Source organism: Mixophyes fleayi, chromosome 11 (assembly GCF_038048845.1).
Source record: "Mixophyes fleayi isolate aMixFle1 chromosome 11, aMixFle1.hap1, whole genome shotgun sequence".
Classification (NCBI taxonomy): Eukaryota; Metazoa; Chordata; class Amphibia; order Anura; family Limnodynastidae; genus Mixophyes; species Mixophyes fleayi.
Genome location: NC_134412.1, coordinates 35,902,789 through 35,922,676, shown reverse-complemented (window position 1 = coordinate 35,922,676; position 19,888 = coordinate 35,902,789). Strand labels below are relative to the sequence as shown.

General features: G+C 41.5%; 1 protein-coding gene across 3 annotated transcripts in view; it reads left to right on the top strand.

The window, feature by feature from the left end:
• Positions 1-14,064, top strand: part of LOC142107652 (sulfotransferase 2B1-like) — a 37,100-nt gene extending 23,036 nt beyond the window's left edge. For all 3 annotated transcript variants that reach the window (XM_075191211.1, XM_075191213.1, XM_075191212.1), the window contains 3 exons: positions 2,891-2,985; positions 10,932-11,112; positions 13,478-14,064. In XM_075191211.1, the coding sequence (XP_075047312.1) occupies positions 2,891-2,985; positions 10,932-11,112; positions 13,478-13,596 (395 nt within the window). In that variant the 3' untranslated portion in view covers positions 13,597-14,064. The remainder of the gene's footprint in view (positions 1-2,890; positions 2,986-10,931; positions 11,113-13,477) is intronic.
• The last annotated feature ends 5,824 nt before the right edge of the window (positions 14,065-19,888 follow it).

The following is a 19,888-nucleotide window of genomic DNA, read 5'->3' as shown; positions in this document are numbered from 1 at the left end:
GCAGTCAGCAAACACAAAACCAATAACGTTGAAAAGGTCAGACCGTAGTACCACCAACCCAGGATCATACCTTATCTATTGGCCGATGCGAAATATCTGTCCAACGGCAAGACTACACCCCCTTATAACCGCCAGTAGAATCTTCAACATACCGGCACAGAGTCCCACTCACTGGACCCAACACATGTGATGACAACACGAACCAAAAGAGGGAGTAGTGACCTATGATGAGATAACCGAGGCACCATATGCAAACTTACCGACTGCACTGCTCTCCCACCAAAAACAGAAACAATAAAAGACCAAACCTTAATACTGCCAGGTGGGCGGGAGGAATCCGGAAGCAGAGAGACAGATCTACTGAAGCACATTGACCTATATAAAACTAAACCACTCCCCTCCCGAGTCTTATTGGATAACAGATTAATAGAACCCTATAGGCTAAACACCCATCACTCACACACGTGATTTTACCTGCATTAAGGCTAATGGCCACACTTCCCTAAGAAAGAGGACGTAGGAGTTTGTACAGAGAAACTGGGAAAGTGGAGCAGAAACATTTTTGTTCCTGTACTGGGAGTTCCAATTGAAGCTCTTATTTGTGACAAATTGTAGTAATGGTTTACATCCCAGACCCAACAGCTTACTGCTCAGTAAGCTTCAGAGGGCTGAAAGAAGTGTTGTGTAATTGAAGAAGTACATGGGTATTCAACACTGAACTTGCTAAAAGTTAGCTGGACCTTCCCTTGTGGGGGCATGCTTTCTGCAGTGTGATGTTGACTTGTTTGCCCCACAAGATGCATTTTTTTCTCCCTGAAGGTCTACAGACATATTTAAACAGTAATTGGTTTCCAAGCAAGAGGTTGCAAGCATTGAAAGTTGTTAGAACTGTTGTGGTCAGTTTCCCATTTATGTGGCAGAGTAGATAAGGAGTCTAGTCCTGACACTGTGGGCTATGACTGAAAAGAAAACACCTGCCGATGTGCTGTGCCAAAGGAGGAGATGGTTTCCTATCAGGAGCAACAGTCTGTAATCATAGAGTAGCCTGCAGAAGCATGGAGAGCTGATGCCAGGCTTGAGCAGAATGGAATGGAGCATAAGTTTAATGGTACATCAAGGGTGCTCCCAGAAGCTCCCATCAATTTACAGGCAATACTGGAGCTAGAAAATTTGTCTTATGAGGTCAGTTGCTCTAAATTGTGTAGTGAAAAACTTATTGAGTTTGTTGAGCAACAATGACAGAGATGGTGTGTATATATATATATTTCTTATGTAAATATATACATTAGAGATGTGCACTGACCCCCGTGTTTTGGTTTTGAATGTGTTTCTGGTTCTAAAATGTCTTCGTGTTTTGATTTTGTTACAGGTTTTGCCCAAAAATCCTGAAACGTTTTGGTCATGGTTTTGAATCTGGATTTAATTAAAAACTGTGAAAATGATGTAATTTTGAGCTGTTTTTGCTCCTATATTATTATTTATAGCATTAACATACATTTACAGTCTATTTTCTAATGATATTTTCCAACTGTCCAAATTTTCACTAATTTTGACCAAAGTCTGCAGAGAGCTGGCTGGCTAAAATTAGTGACAGAGTAATGGCAATTTACTAATAGATACAATCCCTATTTCTGCTTTAATTTTCTTTTAATTCAATTAAATGTCTCACATTACAAGTCAACATTTTGGTCCTACATTTGAACCTTTGTCAAGACAACCACATAGAACAACAGGAAAGACAGATATTAAAAAACACATGTGGTTACCTGACTTCTTATGCAATCCCAGATTGTCTTCAGTTGCAGCTCATGTTTCATTAAAAGGTGATAGTCTGCATATCATTGCAAAATATATGAGGCAATGGCTCCCTTGTATTCTCTATGAGGCACGCCAAACAATATGCATTCCACTCTGGAACGCATAATCCAGAAGTGCCAAACCCAGAAGCACACAAGCGGGTTTTCACTATAACAACGAAACACAGGGATTCCTTGGTGAGTGACTGGGACACCTGCCTTGCAGGTGCGTATTCCCTAGGAGCACCTAAGACATATGAGTAATAACTCACCTCCACTATCAAATGTACACTCTGGCGATATGCGTTCCAGCTTGGAATGCACTAACCAGAAGTGCAATGACGCACTTGCTGTATAACAAGCATTTTGGTTCCATTTTTTCCTGGAAATAACGTTTTGCCTCATTCTGAGATCCTATTTTGGCGCAAAGAATCGAGTTGTGTTTTGTATCTAATCGGAACCCCAAGTCTCGGATCTGTCTCTAATTTAAATACCAGCTGGGACAGGATCTTTGGCTGTTTTCCCAGTGGACTTGTTTTATGTACCATTACTATCTTGCTTGTCTTTGGTTAGGGTTTCACTTACTGTTAATATTAGATAATAAAGTTATGCTGCAGAAATCTTTTTCTAAATCCACCTTAATTGATTCCTTTCAATAATTATTTTTTTTATTATTATTCCTAAAAGTAAGAAAAGCAATGTTTGCTCCAGAAAATGTTGCCAGCCAGGTGGCATTAAAAAGTAGCCAGGTGGGGGCAGTGTAATACTTTGCAATAATATTGAAAAATGTTTGAGGTTATTGCCCACACCTGTCAGGACTGGTCTAACACACACTGCTGGCTGTAGTGCTCACATAGTGCCTGTTAAAACAGGGAAAACAATGGTTGATTATATTATATTAGGACTTTGTAGGGCTCCAAGAGCCAGGTGGCAAGTAAGAACAGCCGGGTGGAACACCCGGGAAATAGGTGCTGGGGAGAACACTGAACAGAACCATATATATCAGGATCATTTTAGCCATTTATTATGCTGATATTTCTCAATATCTTTTTTAACTGTTAACTCTAATTTTTTGTATCATCTATATCCTGAAGTGCCGTTTGGGTCCTGGTTTGATCACATAAAAGGCTGGCTGCAGATGACAGACAACAATAATTTTCTGTTTATCACATATGAAGAGCTAAAGCAGGTAATTAAAATGATATATTTTGACCATCGTTATGACTCACAGTATTCCCAGTCAGGGGATGGTGAGCTGTCCCAGGAATGGAGATGATCCAACTGATCGCAGTTCACTTCTCAAACCAGTTTTGCAAATTTGTTCTTAAATTGAAACATTTCTCTCATTTTATAACCTTTTAAAAAAAATGAGCGTTCAATTCAATCCTTTGCTGCAACTTTGAAACTCCAAATTTGAATATAGATCCATAGCCAATTGAACTGCAGACATGTTTTTGTTTGTGATTGTCAAGCTAATGAAATTCTATTGAATTTAAAAATAAATAAAGAATATTATTCAACGTATAAAATAAGTAATTGCAGTTACATAAGACAGGCAATTGTCAAGCAGATAATAGTGGTATTGCTACTAAAAGAGTATGGATTAGATTAACCAAGCCTAGTGTTCCTGTAATGTTTCCTGTGACTGGATCACTTATAAATAGCTTATGGTATAAATTTATTTAAAGGAAATAGCGCAAGGCACTTATTTATATAATTGCAAATGTACTTATTTTTGATATTATGTGTATGTTGGTAAAGGAGATATCTTTATTTCTGAGACCAGTTTTAACTTTGCTAAAGGAAATGCATTATATATCTGATACAGTAAGAATTTGTTGAGGAAGTCTTTTGTGTATCTTGGAGTAGGGAAATTACTTGTTTGTGTTTTTGTGACTTTCTTTGTGAATGTGTATTCTGCAGCTGTCTGAAGAAAGGACCCAAGTTATTCTCATGTTAATTAGACCTTTTGATGCGTGAGGGCCAACACCTGAAGGCATAGGAAGGTTTAATTAAGACTTGCTACTAGATTTCCTGCGTCTAAAAACAAGATGCAGGAAATCACAGCAAGTTTTAGGATATCCCAGAAAGTGTAAATATTGTTAGCTTTGCATTGCATGAAAATCCATGTTTGGGTAAACAAATTGCATCCTGTTTCTAAAAATAGCTCAGACCTCAGGGGGCTAGCTTACCCTGTGAGGCTGTGTTCAAATCTGTATAAAAAGCACTGTCTTCTATTGAAAATTGTTCTTCTTGCTTCATCTGACCTGCTCCCCGGTACCTTCAACCAGGGTGAGCAAATAAACATCATTTGCTTCAAAGACCTGCTTGGAAACTTCTCTATCCCTGTGACCTACAGCTTAGACCCAAAATCTAATCCGTTCCTGGCTGTTTCTGAGGTTTGAACCCAGCATCCAGTACCACCGCTCTGCCTGCTACCCAGCAGCTCTGGCCAGTGTGATCGGCTAGGGGGGAACCATCACATCAACCCTGATCCATCGGATGAGGTCAGGAATACCAGCCCAGGTACACCAGTAACGGGATACACTTGCAGCGTCAATTACCCAGAAGAAACCCTGTACTGGATGCCGGTAAGGAGTCCAGTGGTGGCAGCATTTGTAAGCCCCTCCTACTGCAGCTAGAGGACGCACCTGGGATAACGAAAGAGAACAGTGGCAAAGTAAGCCCAGCCGGTTCCCAGCAGCAACAGACAGCGTGGCATAGGTGGTCCATCCTGTCACATTACCCATTGAAAGTGAGGCCCTAAAATGTGTAGCAGGGATATTGGACCTAATTAGCCTGATACAAACTGTAGGCCTGATTCATTAAGGGTCATAAATGGTGTTTTTGTGCACATAATCTGCACAGTTACTCTGCACATGCCCAGAACCAGACCATACGGCACAGAATGCAGCAAAGTCCAATTAATCTTCAAGCACAAAGGACACTTACTACAGCCTGTTAGGAACCCCTCCAGCCAGTACAGCAAAACCCGGAGTCTGCTCCGAATGTCTGGTGTGCACTGTTGCCCCTAGTGGTGGGGACAGACTTGGCTGCAGACAGACAGAGGGTCGTGAGATGTGCACTGGCTGGGGAGAACCCAGGAATAAAGTTACCGAGGGCGTAGAGTAGGAAGTGCAGGAGGGAGTGAGGTGAGACACCAAGTGGATGGTGTCAAGACTGATATATCACTCGTGGCCACAGGAATAAATATAGGAACAGCTGATAGAGAAGTGCCCTGCTACACAGCAACTTCTGTACCTATGCTTGTCCGGAAAGGAGCAGAACTTGCAGTGATAGGTAAAGATATGAAACTGAACGTAGGCAGTTGCCAAGGGTAACTACAACCCTCAGTACCGGTGAAAGTCCGAAGATTTTAGGGAAACAGTTCTTAGGCAGTTGCCAGGGGTAACTGCAAGCCACAGTATTGGTGAGAGTCCGGAGATTTTGGGGAAACAGTTCTTAGGCAGTTGCCAGGGGTAACTGCAAGCCACAGTATTGGTGAGAGTCCGGAGATTTGAGGAAAACAGTTCTTAGGCGGTTGCCAGGGGTAACTACAATTAAAGGCACACGGTGATATATGTAAACCGTCAAAAGTACCTGTGGAAAGGTTGAGTCCGGAGCCAGAGGAAGATAGTAGAAATCTGAGCTCAGAGATGCTGCAGGGGCTGTGTCTCCGTATAAGGTTAGGATGAGCAGAGGAGCTGCAGATCACGGTGGAGCCATGCCTAGGAGCACGACTTTACCGGGGTCCAGGAGATAGTTGACTGGAACTGGTGAGTAGATAGTAGAATAATCAGGAATAGAATCAGGTCTGGTACATGGGATATCAACACAGGAGAAGAGTCAAAGCGGAGCCAAGTCAGTACACAGGGAAATCCAATGAAGAGTTGACAGGAACGGAAATGGTCTGGTACACGGGGATACACTAAGCCGGATGGAAACAACAGGAACAGGTGACAGGGAAAACACAAGGGAGCAGAACACTATGGTAAACGTATTACCGGCAATCCTGCAGAGGATTAGCCGACTATTTAAGGAGAGCAGAACCAATAGGCTGCAAGTGATAATGAGGAACCAGGTGAGTGAGCTCAGAGAAACAGGCTGACCAGGTGAGGCATTACATAGAAATGACAGCATGAATGAGGGCAGATTCTGACAGAGAACAGATCTAACTGACCCTATTTAATCTATCTAGCTAATCTATCTGCCTATCTAATCTACCTAAACTATCTATCTAATCTAAGAACTAAACTAACTACCTATCTAAACACAGAAGTGGCTATCTAATACCTACCAAACTACCTACCTACCTAGTCCTAACTATCTATCTCCCTATTTCTAACTAACTATCTATCTATCTATCTATCTATCTATCTATCTATCTATCTATCTAGTTACTCTGACAGAGAGCCCGGCGATGTCACTCGCTGGACCGTGAGTGCCTCTACGCTGGTGCGTGGCTCCCTAGCCTTCCTGCCGGCACCTGTCCTAAACCGCGGCCGTCCGCCATCCTGATGGACTGCGCATGCGCAGCACCGAAGAACTCTTGTGACCTTTGCTTTTAATCTAATTGGTTGATCAGGCAACTCTCCCTATTTAAGGCACCTGTGCTCATTACCTCATTGCCTGATCTTGAGTCTCATTCCCTGTGAGTCTCTGAAGGTGTCTCCTGTGTTCTACTAGTGTCTTCAGTTTCCTGCTGATTCCCCGTGTTACTCATCGCTGGTTTCCATACCCGCTACAGTCTCCTGTGTTCTACTAGTGTCTTCAGTTTCCTGTGGATTCCCCGTGCTACTCATCGCTGGTTTCCATACCCGCTACAGTCTCCTGTGTTCTACTAGTGTCTTCAGTCTCCTGTGGATTCCCTGCGCTACTCATCGCTGGCTTCCATACCTGCTACAGTCTCCTGCTTCCTGTCTGTGTCCTCAGCTGGTCTCTGATTACCGCTTCTACTCACCTGTGGTTCCTATACCCGTTGCTGCCGTTCAGCGTCTCTGCAGTCCCTGCATCTTCCTGTGGACAGACTGTTCTACTGAATAGCGGTATGCCTATTTGTTATTGACTTTCCACGTTTTCTATGCATATCCGCTAGGACTAGCTTCTCCTCTCGGCAGCGGTATCCATACCCGCTATAGACTGTTATTGTTACGCTGCATATCTGTGCTAAGTAAGTCTCTCTACCCAGCAGCGTCACACATACCGTTATAGACTTTGCTGGAAACACTGCATATCTGTTGGGATCAAGTTCCTCTGTGCTCTCAGTGTCTTCATCCTATTACCCGTTGTATGCCTCCACTCATCGGCACCTGTACACATCCTCACCTATTAAGCAGTGGTACAACATGCTGTACGCAGACCACTGACTTCCCCGCTACCTACCTGCACCTGTACAAGTCTTCTCACCATAAGAAGTGGTACAACTTGCTGTACGCAGACCACTGACTTCCCCGCTACCTACCTGCATCTGGACAAGTCTTCTCACCATAAGCAGTGGTACAACTTGCTGTACGCAGACCACTGACTTCCCTGCTACCTTCCTGCATCTGCTCACGTCCATCCTGATCTCCGTGTTCAAATCTGCCTTTCTCAACAGCAGCTAGTCGCTGATTCATTGACCAAGATAGCTGCAAGTCACTGACTTTCCTATTCTCTATTGGCATCCTCTCTCCATCTGCTGTGATATATGTTCCGCTAGTCACCCTGCTACCAGAGGACCGTTGTGTTAACTTCACCGCTCTGGTAAGCCCAGTCATCTGGTGAATTCCTGGGCAAGACTCCTAGTGCCCATGACAGGCGAGTCATAACAGTACCCCCTCCCCCCCATTGATGAGGGGTTAGGAAACCCCTAAACCCTGGTTTCTTGGGAAACTCTTTAAAAAAATCAAACTTGAGCCTATCCGCATGGATATCAGCACTAGGAACCCAGGGTCTCTCCTCTGGGCTAAAACCAACCTTTCCAGTGGACCAGGGAATGGAGCTGACCTCTCCTAAGTTTAGAGTTCAGGATTTTCTCTATTTCGATCTCAGGTTCTCCTTCGACCATAATCGGGGAAGGTGTGGTCTGGACTCGGGGTGAGAACCTGGAGAAAAATATAACTGGTTTGAACAGTGAACAATGAAATGTTGATGGTATCCTCAAGGATTTGGGCAACTCCAATCGAAAAGCTACTTGATTGATTCTTTTGATGATCTTGAATGGCCCGATGTACTGAGGCCTGAATTTTCGAGATGACTGTCTTAATTTGATGTTTTTAGTAGATAACCAAACTCGATCTCCGACTTTAAGTGAGCACGGGATACGATGTCGGTCAGCAAATCGTTTGGAGGTAATGGAGGCAGCGTGAAGAGCAGAATGGACCTTTCTCCAGATTGCCCTGAGATGATGGGCTGGAGATCTAGGGTTAGGTGTATCCGAACTTGGAACTTGAGAAATCGAATTGCAACGAGGATGGAACCCCATATTACAGTAGAAAGGGGAAACACCGGAAACAGAATGACAAGTGTTATTGTAAGCAAATTCTGCCCAGGGAAAACATTCCATCCAGTTGTTGTATATTTTAGAGATATAGCAACGCAAATATTGTTTCATGGACTGATTCACCCTTTCCATCTGACTATCAGATTGAGGATGATATCCAGAGGACAAACTGACATTAATGCCAATGGAAAGGCAAACATTTTTCCAGAAGGCAGTGATGAAGTAGGCCTCTATCAGAAACGATGTCCTCTGGAAGACTGTGCAGTCTGACGATGTGCCTCACAAAAGGATTTGAGAGAGCTTTGGCATTGGGAAGCTGAGAGAGTGGAACAAAGTGGGCTTGTTTGCTGAATTGGTCGACAATTACCCATATTGTATTGCATCCACGAGACTCAGGGAGGTCCACCACGAAATCCATTGAAATGTGAGACCAAGGCTTATGAGGAATAGACAGTGGCAGGAGTTCCCCCATGGGTTGGGTTCTAGGAACTATGGTCTGGGCACAGACCACACAGGCATAAATGAAAGAAACCACATCCTTCTTCATTCCAGGCCACCATACCAAATATCTAAGTAATTTAAAGGTTTTCAGATTTCCAGGATGTCCTGCTACTTTAGAAGTATGACACTCAGTCAAGACTGCTTTCCTGAGGGAAAACAGAACAAATGCTGGAGTATTTGCAGGTGCTTGATCCGAAGGACTCTCTTGCAGTGATTGGAAGCTGCATGAAGCGCATCTGCTTTGATAGTTTTTGAGCCAGGTCTATACGTGATCAGAAATTGGAATCGGGTGAAGAACAGGGCCTATCAGGCTTGCCTGGAATTCAGTCTTTTAGCGGATTGGATGTAAAGGAGGTTTTTGTGATCTGTGTATACAGTGATCCGGTGGGTGGAACCCGCAAGCCAGAGTCTCCAGTCATCGAATGCCCACTTGATGGCTAACAACTCCTGATTGCCCATGTCGTAGTTGATCTCAGCTGGGGAGAATTGTCGGGAAAGGAAGGCACATGGATGAAGTCTATTACCATCCGGCGAAACCTGAGAGAGCACGGCGCCAACCCCAATATCAGAGGCGTCCACCTCAACAAAGAATGGTAGCTTCGGGTCAGGATGACGAAGAACAGGAGATGAGGAAAAGGCATGCTTTAAGGTCTCAAAAGCTTTGATTGCTTGCGTGGTCCAATTTTTTGGATCTGCTCCTTTCCGTGTAAGAGCGGTGATAGGAGCCATGATGATGGAGAAAGAATTAATGAAACGCCTATAATAGTTCGCAAAACCTAGAAGCGTTGGACTGCCTTTAAACTTGAAGGTTGAACCCACTCTAAAACAGCATGCACCTTACTGGGATCCCTAGCAAAGCCCGAGGAAGATATAACATAACCCAGGAAGGTGACCTTGGTGACACAGAACTCACACTTGTTTAGTTTTGCAAAGAGTTGATTTTCTCGCAATCTCTGGAGAACCTTCTTGATGTGAATGATGTGCTTATCATGGGAAGAGGAATACACAAGGATGTCTTCCAGGTAGACAACCACGAACTTCCCCAGGAATACTCGGAGCACATCATTAATAAGGTCTTGGAAGACTGCTGGGGCAATACAGAGCCCAAAAGGCACGACGCAATATTCATAGTGACCAGCAAGAGTATTTAAAGCTATCTTCCATTCGTCTCCAGGACGTATATAGATAAAGTTATAAGCACCTCTTAAGTCGATTTTGAAAAATATCTGAGCTTCTCGTACTTGACCGAATAATCTGGAAATTACGGGGAGTAGGTACAAGTTCTTGATAGTAAGCACTACAGTGACAGCAGGCAGTTAACAGCATAACATTTACTGTTAGCTACCTGCCATTCTCCTTGAACAGCGTAACTAGTGAGCTGTGGCCTCCAGTGAAGGAAGCGGGGAGAAGGGAATTAGGGCCCCTGATCCTCTGCATCTGCCATGCAGTGGGCACTATTATCTCCATGGGCTCTGGTGCACTGCACCTGCTGCACCAATGGTAGTTCTGCCACTGGCTCAAACAGAAGTAGCACCTGCACTGAATGGGTATGTAATTGCCTATAGCCAGGCCTGGTTTTTCATAGCAGAGAGCCATCCCTGCAGCTTTCATACCCCAGGACCTGGCCTGTGTGACCTTTCTATATATCCAGTCCTGCTTATGGCCTGTTTTGTGACAGAATGGAAACAAAATGAGTATGGCACTTGATGCTCTTATGTATATGCTGTAAAACAGCTGATACACTTTCATTATAAGCTATCTCTACTAAAATTGATTATTTTTAATATAATGTTTAGGAGAAAGGGGCTTTTAAAAGCTTTCATTATCTTCCAAAGTGGTCCTCTTCAGCAGCTTTTCATCTGTGGGGCTCCTTTGGTTGTGCTTTGGGCATGTGTAATAAGAGAGTGGAGGTGTGTCAGAGTTCAGCCTATAGCAGCACTAGGTTGTACTGCACACTGCTACATAGCAATCCCCACTAGGACTGAAGGAGTCCCACAGTAGACAACTGTGGGGCTCCTTCAGTCCTAGTGGTGAAGAGTATCCTGTGAGAGGATATAGCTGCCAACTCATCTTGGGCAGCCATGTCTTCATTGCTACCTATCTTCATTTTATATCATATTTAAGGTCCCTCTTGGGTAACTTTTTTATTCCAGGATCACAGAGGAACTGTAAAGAAGATATGTACATTCCTTGGGAAGGAGTTAGATGAGCAAGCTATTGATTTGGTGGTGGAGCATTCCAGCTTTAGTAGTATGAAAAACAACAACATGTGCAACCACAGCCTAGCTCCAGACTACATTTTGGATAAGAAGAATAATAATTTCATGAGGAAAGGTAAATAGCACTTGGGTTTTACAATCATCAGAACTACAGTGCAGAGTTGTCCATCTGTGTGTACTTCTTATTTCACCATGGAAAAGCTATATCTATCTGTTATTGTCAACCAGATGTCCACTAAGAACTTTCTTCAATGCTTCTATACTTATGAGTACTCTGATCTTTTGTCACTGAAATTATTAGTTTATTCATAGGTGTCCTCTAACCAAGAACATTAAGAATCAATATTGCATCACTGATCGCACCTAATTTATATAATGCTTTGGGTAGTTGGCTAAACACTAGTGGCCAAGTGATGACTGGCAGATAATCTTTAACCCCTGTAACTAGGGGCAAAATGTATCAAGCAGCGATTTGCCTTTTTCAGCGATTTTCTCGGGCGAGTTTGAATCCGCCGATGTATGAAAGTGCTAGTTGATAGTATATCACCAGTATTATTATTATTATTATTATTATTATTATTATCATCATTCATTTGTTAGGCACCACAAGGTTTCCGCAGCCTCCAATAAACTCCTGGTACCAAAATCGCCATGCTACAAGTTGCTAGAATCAACACGCAGGTACCCATGTCCATGCTGCCACTTGTAGTGCGACAAATTTTTACTTTACTTTAATGCCACATCAGAAAAAAATAATTTTTGCCTCACGGTAATGAAATAGTATGTCACAATAATATAACAAAATAAAACATTTTCCACTTACATATAACCATTAATGAAACTTCACCCATTAATTTATTCATAAAATAATTTGGCCCCCCCGTAAGATAATTAATAATAATTTTTGCCCCTTAAAACTTGCATGGTGCCTCCTGTTATGTTGGGCAGCAGTGGAAAGCTGTTGTGTTTGCTAATCTCATATATACAATGCAGCGTGTTGATTCTGGCAATTTTCACAGTAATCGCGGGTGAGTTTGCTGCGGGTTTGACTAAACGGACGGATGGATAGGTGTTTTAAAATCAACACGAATCGCCAGAGATTGGCTATTATAATCTCAAAATCGCAGGTCAATACATATGGCAACTTTGCACATAAAATCGCTGGCGGTCTCGAGCAATTTGAAGACACTGAAAAAAAAAATCACACTTTGATACATTTACCGGAGCACCCGGAGGAAACCCACGCAAACACGGGGAGAACATACAAACTCCACACAGATAAGGCCATGGTCGGGAATCGAACTCATGTGCTGTGAGGCAGAAGAGCTAACCACTAAGCCACCGTGCTGCCCATATCTTTGATTAAAGTTTCCATTAGAATTAAAATGTGATTATCTGGTATTGAAGCTGTCTTGATACGAATGTATAGTCATGCTATCTGTAGTGCGACAATCTGAGAAGTGGGGTCCATGTGATCAGTTCTAACCATCCCACCAGTGCTGTAGGGCATAGGATGACTAAATAACTCTCAACATAATACTGAAGGTTGTAAACTTCTTCATGCGGGAGCGGGATGTGATCAATCCTAGGTTTTTCTCTGGTGTGGTGAGGTGCAGGAACATGAAAACCCCCCTGGGCTGTACCTTGGCCTTGTTTGTGTTATTGGGCTGGATCAATAACAGTATAGCCTTCAGCTTATTGATAGGCATTCTGAAGTTCCAAGTGTGCAGTGGTGACAAAGGATATACTAATACCATCCCTGAAAGTTGTGTACAGCGCCATTTCCAGGGTTCTCCCTATCTAGATTGCTAATGCTTATGATCACTATGCAGAACCAAGAGGTTCCCTCAATCGTCATCTTTGTCTATAGTGATCCAATAGTTAATCTTGATTGACGTCCTTAGTTCTTATTTTTATCAGTAGCGATCCAATCAAAGAAATCTTCTTCGAAGTGCTTAGTTCCCAAACCAATAAACAAAGTGAGCTTGAGTCTAATAAACAGACTCTTGTCTGAGGTTGGATTAATTGACTGTTTTCAACCAATTAGAAAACAATAACACCTGGTTCATTAAGAAGAGGAAGTGTCATGTATTATCAAAATAATATATTTCAAACTTGTTGCCTTTGCAAGTGTGTGTCTATGAAGCATAAAGCCAAGGCAGCTGTATGAAGCAAGAAGATTTGCCAAGCAGCAGTACCAAAGAAATTAATTTAAAAAAAATCCACTCTTTATGTTTCAAATATTTACCTTGATAGACGTAATATAATTCTTAATAAATAAAATAGTTTTCTTTTAAAAAGTAATGTAATTGTTGGTAGTTTGTGTATGGAATGAAAAAAAACTCAATTTTAGTTGCCACCTCGGGATAATAGCTAGGGACTCCCCTGGGGATTTGTATAGCTACAAAAATAATCAATGTTACTATGTGATTTGTACTGCAGCTTTTTACTTGTACTACCCTTTTTACTTTTTTTTATAGGAATCAGTGGCGATTGGAAAAACTATTTCACACAGAAACAACAAGAAGACATGGATATAGTTTACCAGGAGAAAATGAAGGATCTTAATGTTAAATTCAGCTGGGATGAGAATGTATAATATATAGTAAAGTGAAACTTACAAGAAAAAACACTCCCAAAAAACAAAAACAAATATTATATAGCTGTACTGTTGTGTCTTTTATTGAATTTTACAAAACTCTAGAAATTGCTCATTGTGAGCCTGATTCATCTTCTAACGCAATGTGTACTCGCATTTTAAAAACCTGCACATACGTGCTGAATGAGGGTGTTCGTGCAAGGGCACGTACACCCTCATTCAGATATAAGCAGATCTTAAGATATGTTTCCATTTGAATATGGGTATAAATGTGCTCTGTCAATATGTTACTTGCCGTATGCAAACAGACAGAACAGACTGCAAGATACACACATGCATATGTGCAACATAAAGAACACATGAAAAATAAAATATTTTATGAACTTTATTTTACAACTCTTATTACTATAATCATTAATAAAATATGTATTTCTATTTTGTTACATTAAATGCATAAATTCGGATGTTCTTAATGCATACTGTACATAAAATGTATTTTTATATTCTCTCTTACTTGCAAACACACGTTCTGGCACACATGTGTAGTCATCACTATCAGTCAACACTTATACCTGCCCTGTAGCTGGTGCAAATGATATGACTAAAAACACGTACTCAATAGATGCCCTGAACTTGAATCAGCTGCATCTGTGTAGGCATACTCTCAGCACACCCTTCCTGCACATTGCCTACATCATCCACCCCTGCTCCGACATTCAAGTTGTAGCCAGTTGTGTCATTTGCGTTCAGACATGAATTGCATACAATCATGTTCTTTGGCGTAAGTCCTGTTCTGTTGCATGCACAAAGCAAATTCACTCAAAATACAGTACGCAAGTAGACTTACAACCTAAGATGAATCAGTCCCTGTATGTTACCATAATTTGAATGTTCATTACTTATCTTAGGACTTTTTTCCTCTCTTCTGTTCCTGCAATGTATGAAGAGGTTCTTCCCCCAAATAAGCACTGCTATGTGATGTAGTAATGCTGCAATGCTAAGAGACCAAGCAACCTCTGCATACATTCACATCCGGGACCAGGTACCCCAGGGGTGTTGAGGCATTGCACACAGTCCATCACTGGTTTGCGTAAATCTATTTTTTTGCGCTTACAAAGTCAAAGTACAATTCTACATGACCCCTGTTATTTGGCACAAAGTGATAGCAGGCAGGGCATTTTTACTTCTGCTGGTATGCACATTTACCTCTGGTACTGCAATTCTGGAAGTGGACAACCCCTAATTAGTTGGAAGAACATTTAAATTGCCCTGATTGTAAAAATGAATATTACAACAGATATATCTTCGTTTTTACTTATTTATACATTAATATATATATTGTAACAAATGGAGGAATTTAGTTGGTAATATGCAGAAAAGGCATGCAAGCAGGGTAACACTTCCATGCATTAATGCACCTAGATTGGAGACTTATGTGTTACAAACAATAGTTTGCAATGCCTTCCTCACAGCAAACAGGCAAGGTGTGTCTATATCAGAGCAAACAGAGCACTGAAGGGAGTTTCATTTTAAATGGGAGTTGGGTGTGTCACCTGCCAATCAAGCTAAGGCTGTGGGAGGAGTGTCTTCTATAAAAGCTTGCTTGCTCTCATTTGTCAGAGAAACTAATGCTGGGGGAGTTAACTGGTCTTTAGAGAGCTGGGGGTTAATGTATCAAGCTGAGAGTTTTCTGGCAGGTTTGAAAAAAGGAGATGTTGCCTATAGCAACTGATCAGATGCTAGATATCATTTTGTATAATGTACTAATTGGTTTATTCAAACCTGCTGGAAAACTCTCAGCTTGATACATTTACCCCCTGGTCTTTGTCTAGCTAGCAGTTAGGGTCTCAAGAAATGGTGTAAAATCTGTATGGTGTCAAATACATTTACCATCCTGAAATGAAAACTGCATAAAAAGGAAGAAGTTGCTTGTGTGTGATTCAGCAGTAGTGGGCTCTTGCCACAATTTGTGTGTATGTATATATATATATATATATATATATATGGATAGATAAACAAGTATGGCGCTCCAATGTGTAATATTGATAGTAATATGGGAAGATGTAATAAAATGCGTACCATATAGATGAAATCAATGATCGTATGGTGGAAACGGAGTTCCTCTTCTGAGGTAATGTCTCCCCCTCTCCAGTAATAGCGATAATGTGGGTCACAAAATAGAAAAACACAAATAGTGTAATAGAGTTTATGTACTGTATCACCACATGTGATAAACCTCCACCAGGATCAATTGTTAGCCCGGCACCAAATGGGTTAATCTTATGAGTACACCTCCAAAAAACACCAACAGCTTATACTGCGTACCAGATGCTGCAGAGTGAACTATGATTTAAAAGCTGCTTCCTCTCAGCAAACAGACAGGGTGGGTCTGATAATCTAACCCTGTCTGTTTGCTGAGAGGAAGCAGCTTTTAAATCATAGTTCACTCTGCAGCATCTGGTACGCAGTATAAGCTGTTGGTGTTTTTTGGAGGTGTACTCATAAGATTAACCCATTTGGTGCCGGGCTAACAATTGATCCTGGTGGAGGTTTATCACATGTGGTGATACAGTACATAAACTCTATTACACTATTTGTGTTTTTCTATTTTCTGACCCACATTATCGCTATTACTGGAGAGGGGGAGACATTACCTCAGAAGAGGAACTCCGTTTCCACCATACGATCATTGATTTCATCTATATGGTACGCATTTTATTACATCTTCCCATATTACTATCAATATTACACATTGGAGCGCCATACTTGTTTATCTATCCGCAGTTACCACATCCCTCCGGATTAACCATCTGGACCCAAGTGACTCAAGGCTGCCGCTCTTAAACGAGCTATGTGCTTTTATCGGGACTGATTGTGTATATTTTGGTATATCCATCTACCAGTTATTTATACTGGTTGTTACGTTGAGGTTATTAGCGCTGTTTATATATCTGCTGTGTGTTAAATATATATATATATATATATATATATATATATATATATATATGTATATATATATATGTGTATATATGTGTATATATATATATATATATATATATATATATATAATATATATATATATGAGAGAGAGTAGTAGAATATGTCCACTTTGATGTAAATTACCAAAACTTACTGCACAGTACCACCCACTTTTAAAGCCCTCATTGTACCAGCTTTCATACAGCAAAAGTTATGTTTGTAGAATTTATGTGTCAGTCTAAATTAGAGATGGTCACTGACCCCTGTGTTTTGGTTTTGGATCTGGATTACCTTTGTGTTTTGGTTTTGTTTGGTTTTGTTTTGCAATTTGTTAAAAAATTTCATTTTTTTGGGCTAAAATAACATAATTTAGTGCTCCACCTGTTTCTTGGATAAGTGAGGTAATTCTACAGCTAATAAATGTCAACGAGCACTGACCCCCCAGGAATGTGTGCTTTTATAAGACACACACCAATCCAGGGTGCCTGACAACGCACTAAAAAGAGCGATCGAAATTCATAGCAAAAAAGGCAGTTTGGTATCTATCTGTATATTACTCCCTATAGTTATAGTTAAATAGAAAAATAAAGCAACCTGCAAACACTGTACGATCAATAGAAATGCCCAAAGCATCTTTTCTGTTTGGCTATAGTGTACACCCAAACCTTTTTAGTGCAAATTAGGAAAAATACAGTTTAATCCCTGGTAGGCCGTCCTTAATTCTAACACTTGCCTGCAAATTATACAGACAAGTCTGCTTGTCTTCCTCTCCATCTTTGACTATTGGCAATGTAGCCATGGTCTTTGGGTGTATATTACACCCTACACTTATAGTTAAATAGAAAAACCCCAGCCTGCATACACTGTACAATAAAATAGAAATGGACAAAGGCAGTTTGGTGTCTGTCTGTATCTCACACCCTCCACTTGTAGTTAAATAGAAAAAACCCAGCCTACAAAGACTGTACAATAAAATAAAAATGGACAAAGGCAGTTTGGTGTCTGTCTGTGTATGACACCCTACAATTATAGTGAAATTGACAAAACAGCAGCCTTTAAAGACTGTACGTTAAATAGAAATGCCCCAAGTCCCTCTTCTGTTTGGGGGTAGATTACACCCTACACTTATAGTGAAAGTTTTAAAAAGATGTTATCGTCATCATCTTCAGCATCATCCTCACCCTCAGTGTGTACATCATCATCATAGACTATTAATTCATCTCCGCTGGAATCCGCCATTACAGAACTGTCAGTGCTTGGATGTGTTTGATGGTAAAGGCTTTCCTCGTGGAAGATGTAGTTCAATTTGATGAGCATCATCTTTTCCACATTTTTTGGAAGTAACCTCAAACGTTGATCACTGACAAGGTTCCCGGCTGTGCTGAATACTCTTTCAGAGTATACACTGGAGGGTGGGCAGCTTAGGTATTGCAAAGCAAGTTTGTACATTACTTTCCAAATGGCTTGCTTTTCTTCCCAGTATGGAAAGGGACTGTCTGACATTTCCATATCAATTACCTTTTGAAAATAATCCTCCACCATCCTTTGCATGTTAATAGTAGGATTGGATGGAGTTATGGGCAAGGTCACACATTTTGTGGTAAAATCTTTCAAACCAGCTCAGATGTCAAACTGTTGTGGTATGCCCCCTGCGTCATCCCTGCTTCGCTTTGAAAAGTTACATTTTTTCCGAGCAGCAGCTGCTTGAGAAACTGAAGGAGGAAACATTGTCAAGCCAAGACCCAGTTCAGTGGACAACTTGCTGACCAATAGCTCCTTGCAAGGTTCACATCTCGGTCATTTTGTAGCAAAGAATCAATGTAGGTCTTAAACCTAGTATCAAGCACAGTCGCCAAAACGTAGTGATCCGAGTTCAAGAATGACTCTTGGATCATTGCGAAGCAAATTAAGTACTTGATCTACAAGACCAACATACTTTGCGGAATTGCTTTCTTTCATCTCCTACTTCAGTTAGTCAAGCTGCTTTTCCAATAGTTGAATTAAGGGAATGACTTGGCTCAAGCTAGCAGAGTTTGAACTCACTTCACACATCACAACTTTAAATGGTTTCAGCACTTTGCACAGAAAGAATTCCCCACTGTGCAAGAGTGAAATACATCCCCCCTCCTTTCCCAATGTCATGGCTTGTGCAATACGCTTGGGTGGCTTTGCGCTCTTCCTCCATCCTCTGAAGCATGTACAGAGTGGAATTCCACCTTGTTAACACCTCTTGCTTAAGTTGGTGGCAGGGCAAATTAAATTGTTCTTGGAGCTGCTGCAATCTCCTACATGCTGTGGCAGAATGCCGGAAATGTCCCGAAATTTTATGGGCCACCGAAAGCATCTCCTGCACCTCACAGTTATTTCTTAGGAAGCTCTGAACCACCAAGCTTATTGTGTGAGCAAAACAGGGAATGTGATGGAGTTCACCCAATGCTCGCACAATATTGTTGGCGTTATCAGAAATGACGTATCCTGGGGAGAGTCCAAGTGGTATAAGTGATGTATCAATGACATCCCTTCGTTTTTGTAACAAATTATCAGCTGTATGCCTGTTAGTGAAGCCGGTGATACAAAGAGTAGCCTGCCTGGGACAACTGTTACGTAGTGGTGTACATGCTGCTGCTGTTCCTGCTGGTGAAGGCGAATGACCAACCCAGTGGGCTGTCACAGTCATATAGTCTTTGGTTTGCCCACTTCCACTTGTCCACATATCTGTGGTTAAGTGTACAGTGGGCAGACTGGCATTTTTGAGCCCAATTACTACATTTTTATAAATATTTTTTTATAGCTGTGGAATAGCTTTACGGGGAAAATGGTGTTGCGATGGAATTTTGTAATGGGGACTCAAAACATCAATTAACTGTGAAAAACCAGCTGCGTTTATTGTGGATATTGGACGCAGATCTAACACTAGCATAGTAGCCATGGCGTCTGTGATCCGCTTGGCGACTGGGTGACTGCTGTCATATTTGCTAGCAAAAGATTGTTTCACAGTTAATTGTTGTAAAGTAGTAGTGCTCTTTTTCGTGGCCTTTTTTAGGAGGAAGATTCACTCCCTGCAGCAGTAGTGGGACTAACGCTTAAACATTCTTCAGAGGAATAAATTATAGTGCAAGAGTCATCGAGCCTTACCAAGTGGGATGTAGGGCTAACTCCCATCGCTACTGAGGATATTGATGAGGACGGTGTTGTGGCTGTATGGATGCCGTCGGGATGTAGCTGACAGAAGGGTCCTAGCTGATGATGGAGTGCTTGTTTTTTTTTTGCCATAAATTTCAGCTTTTCCCAACACCTTACCATGAACTCTCTT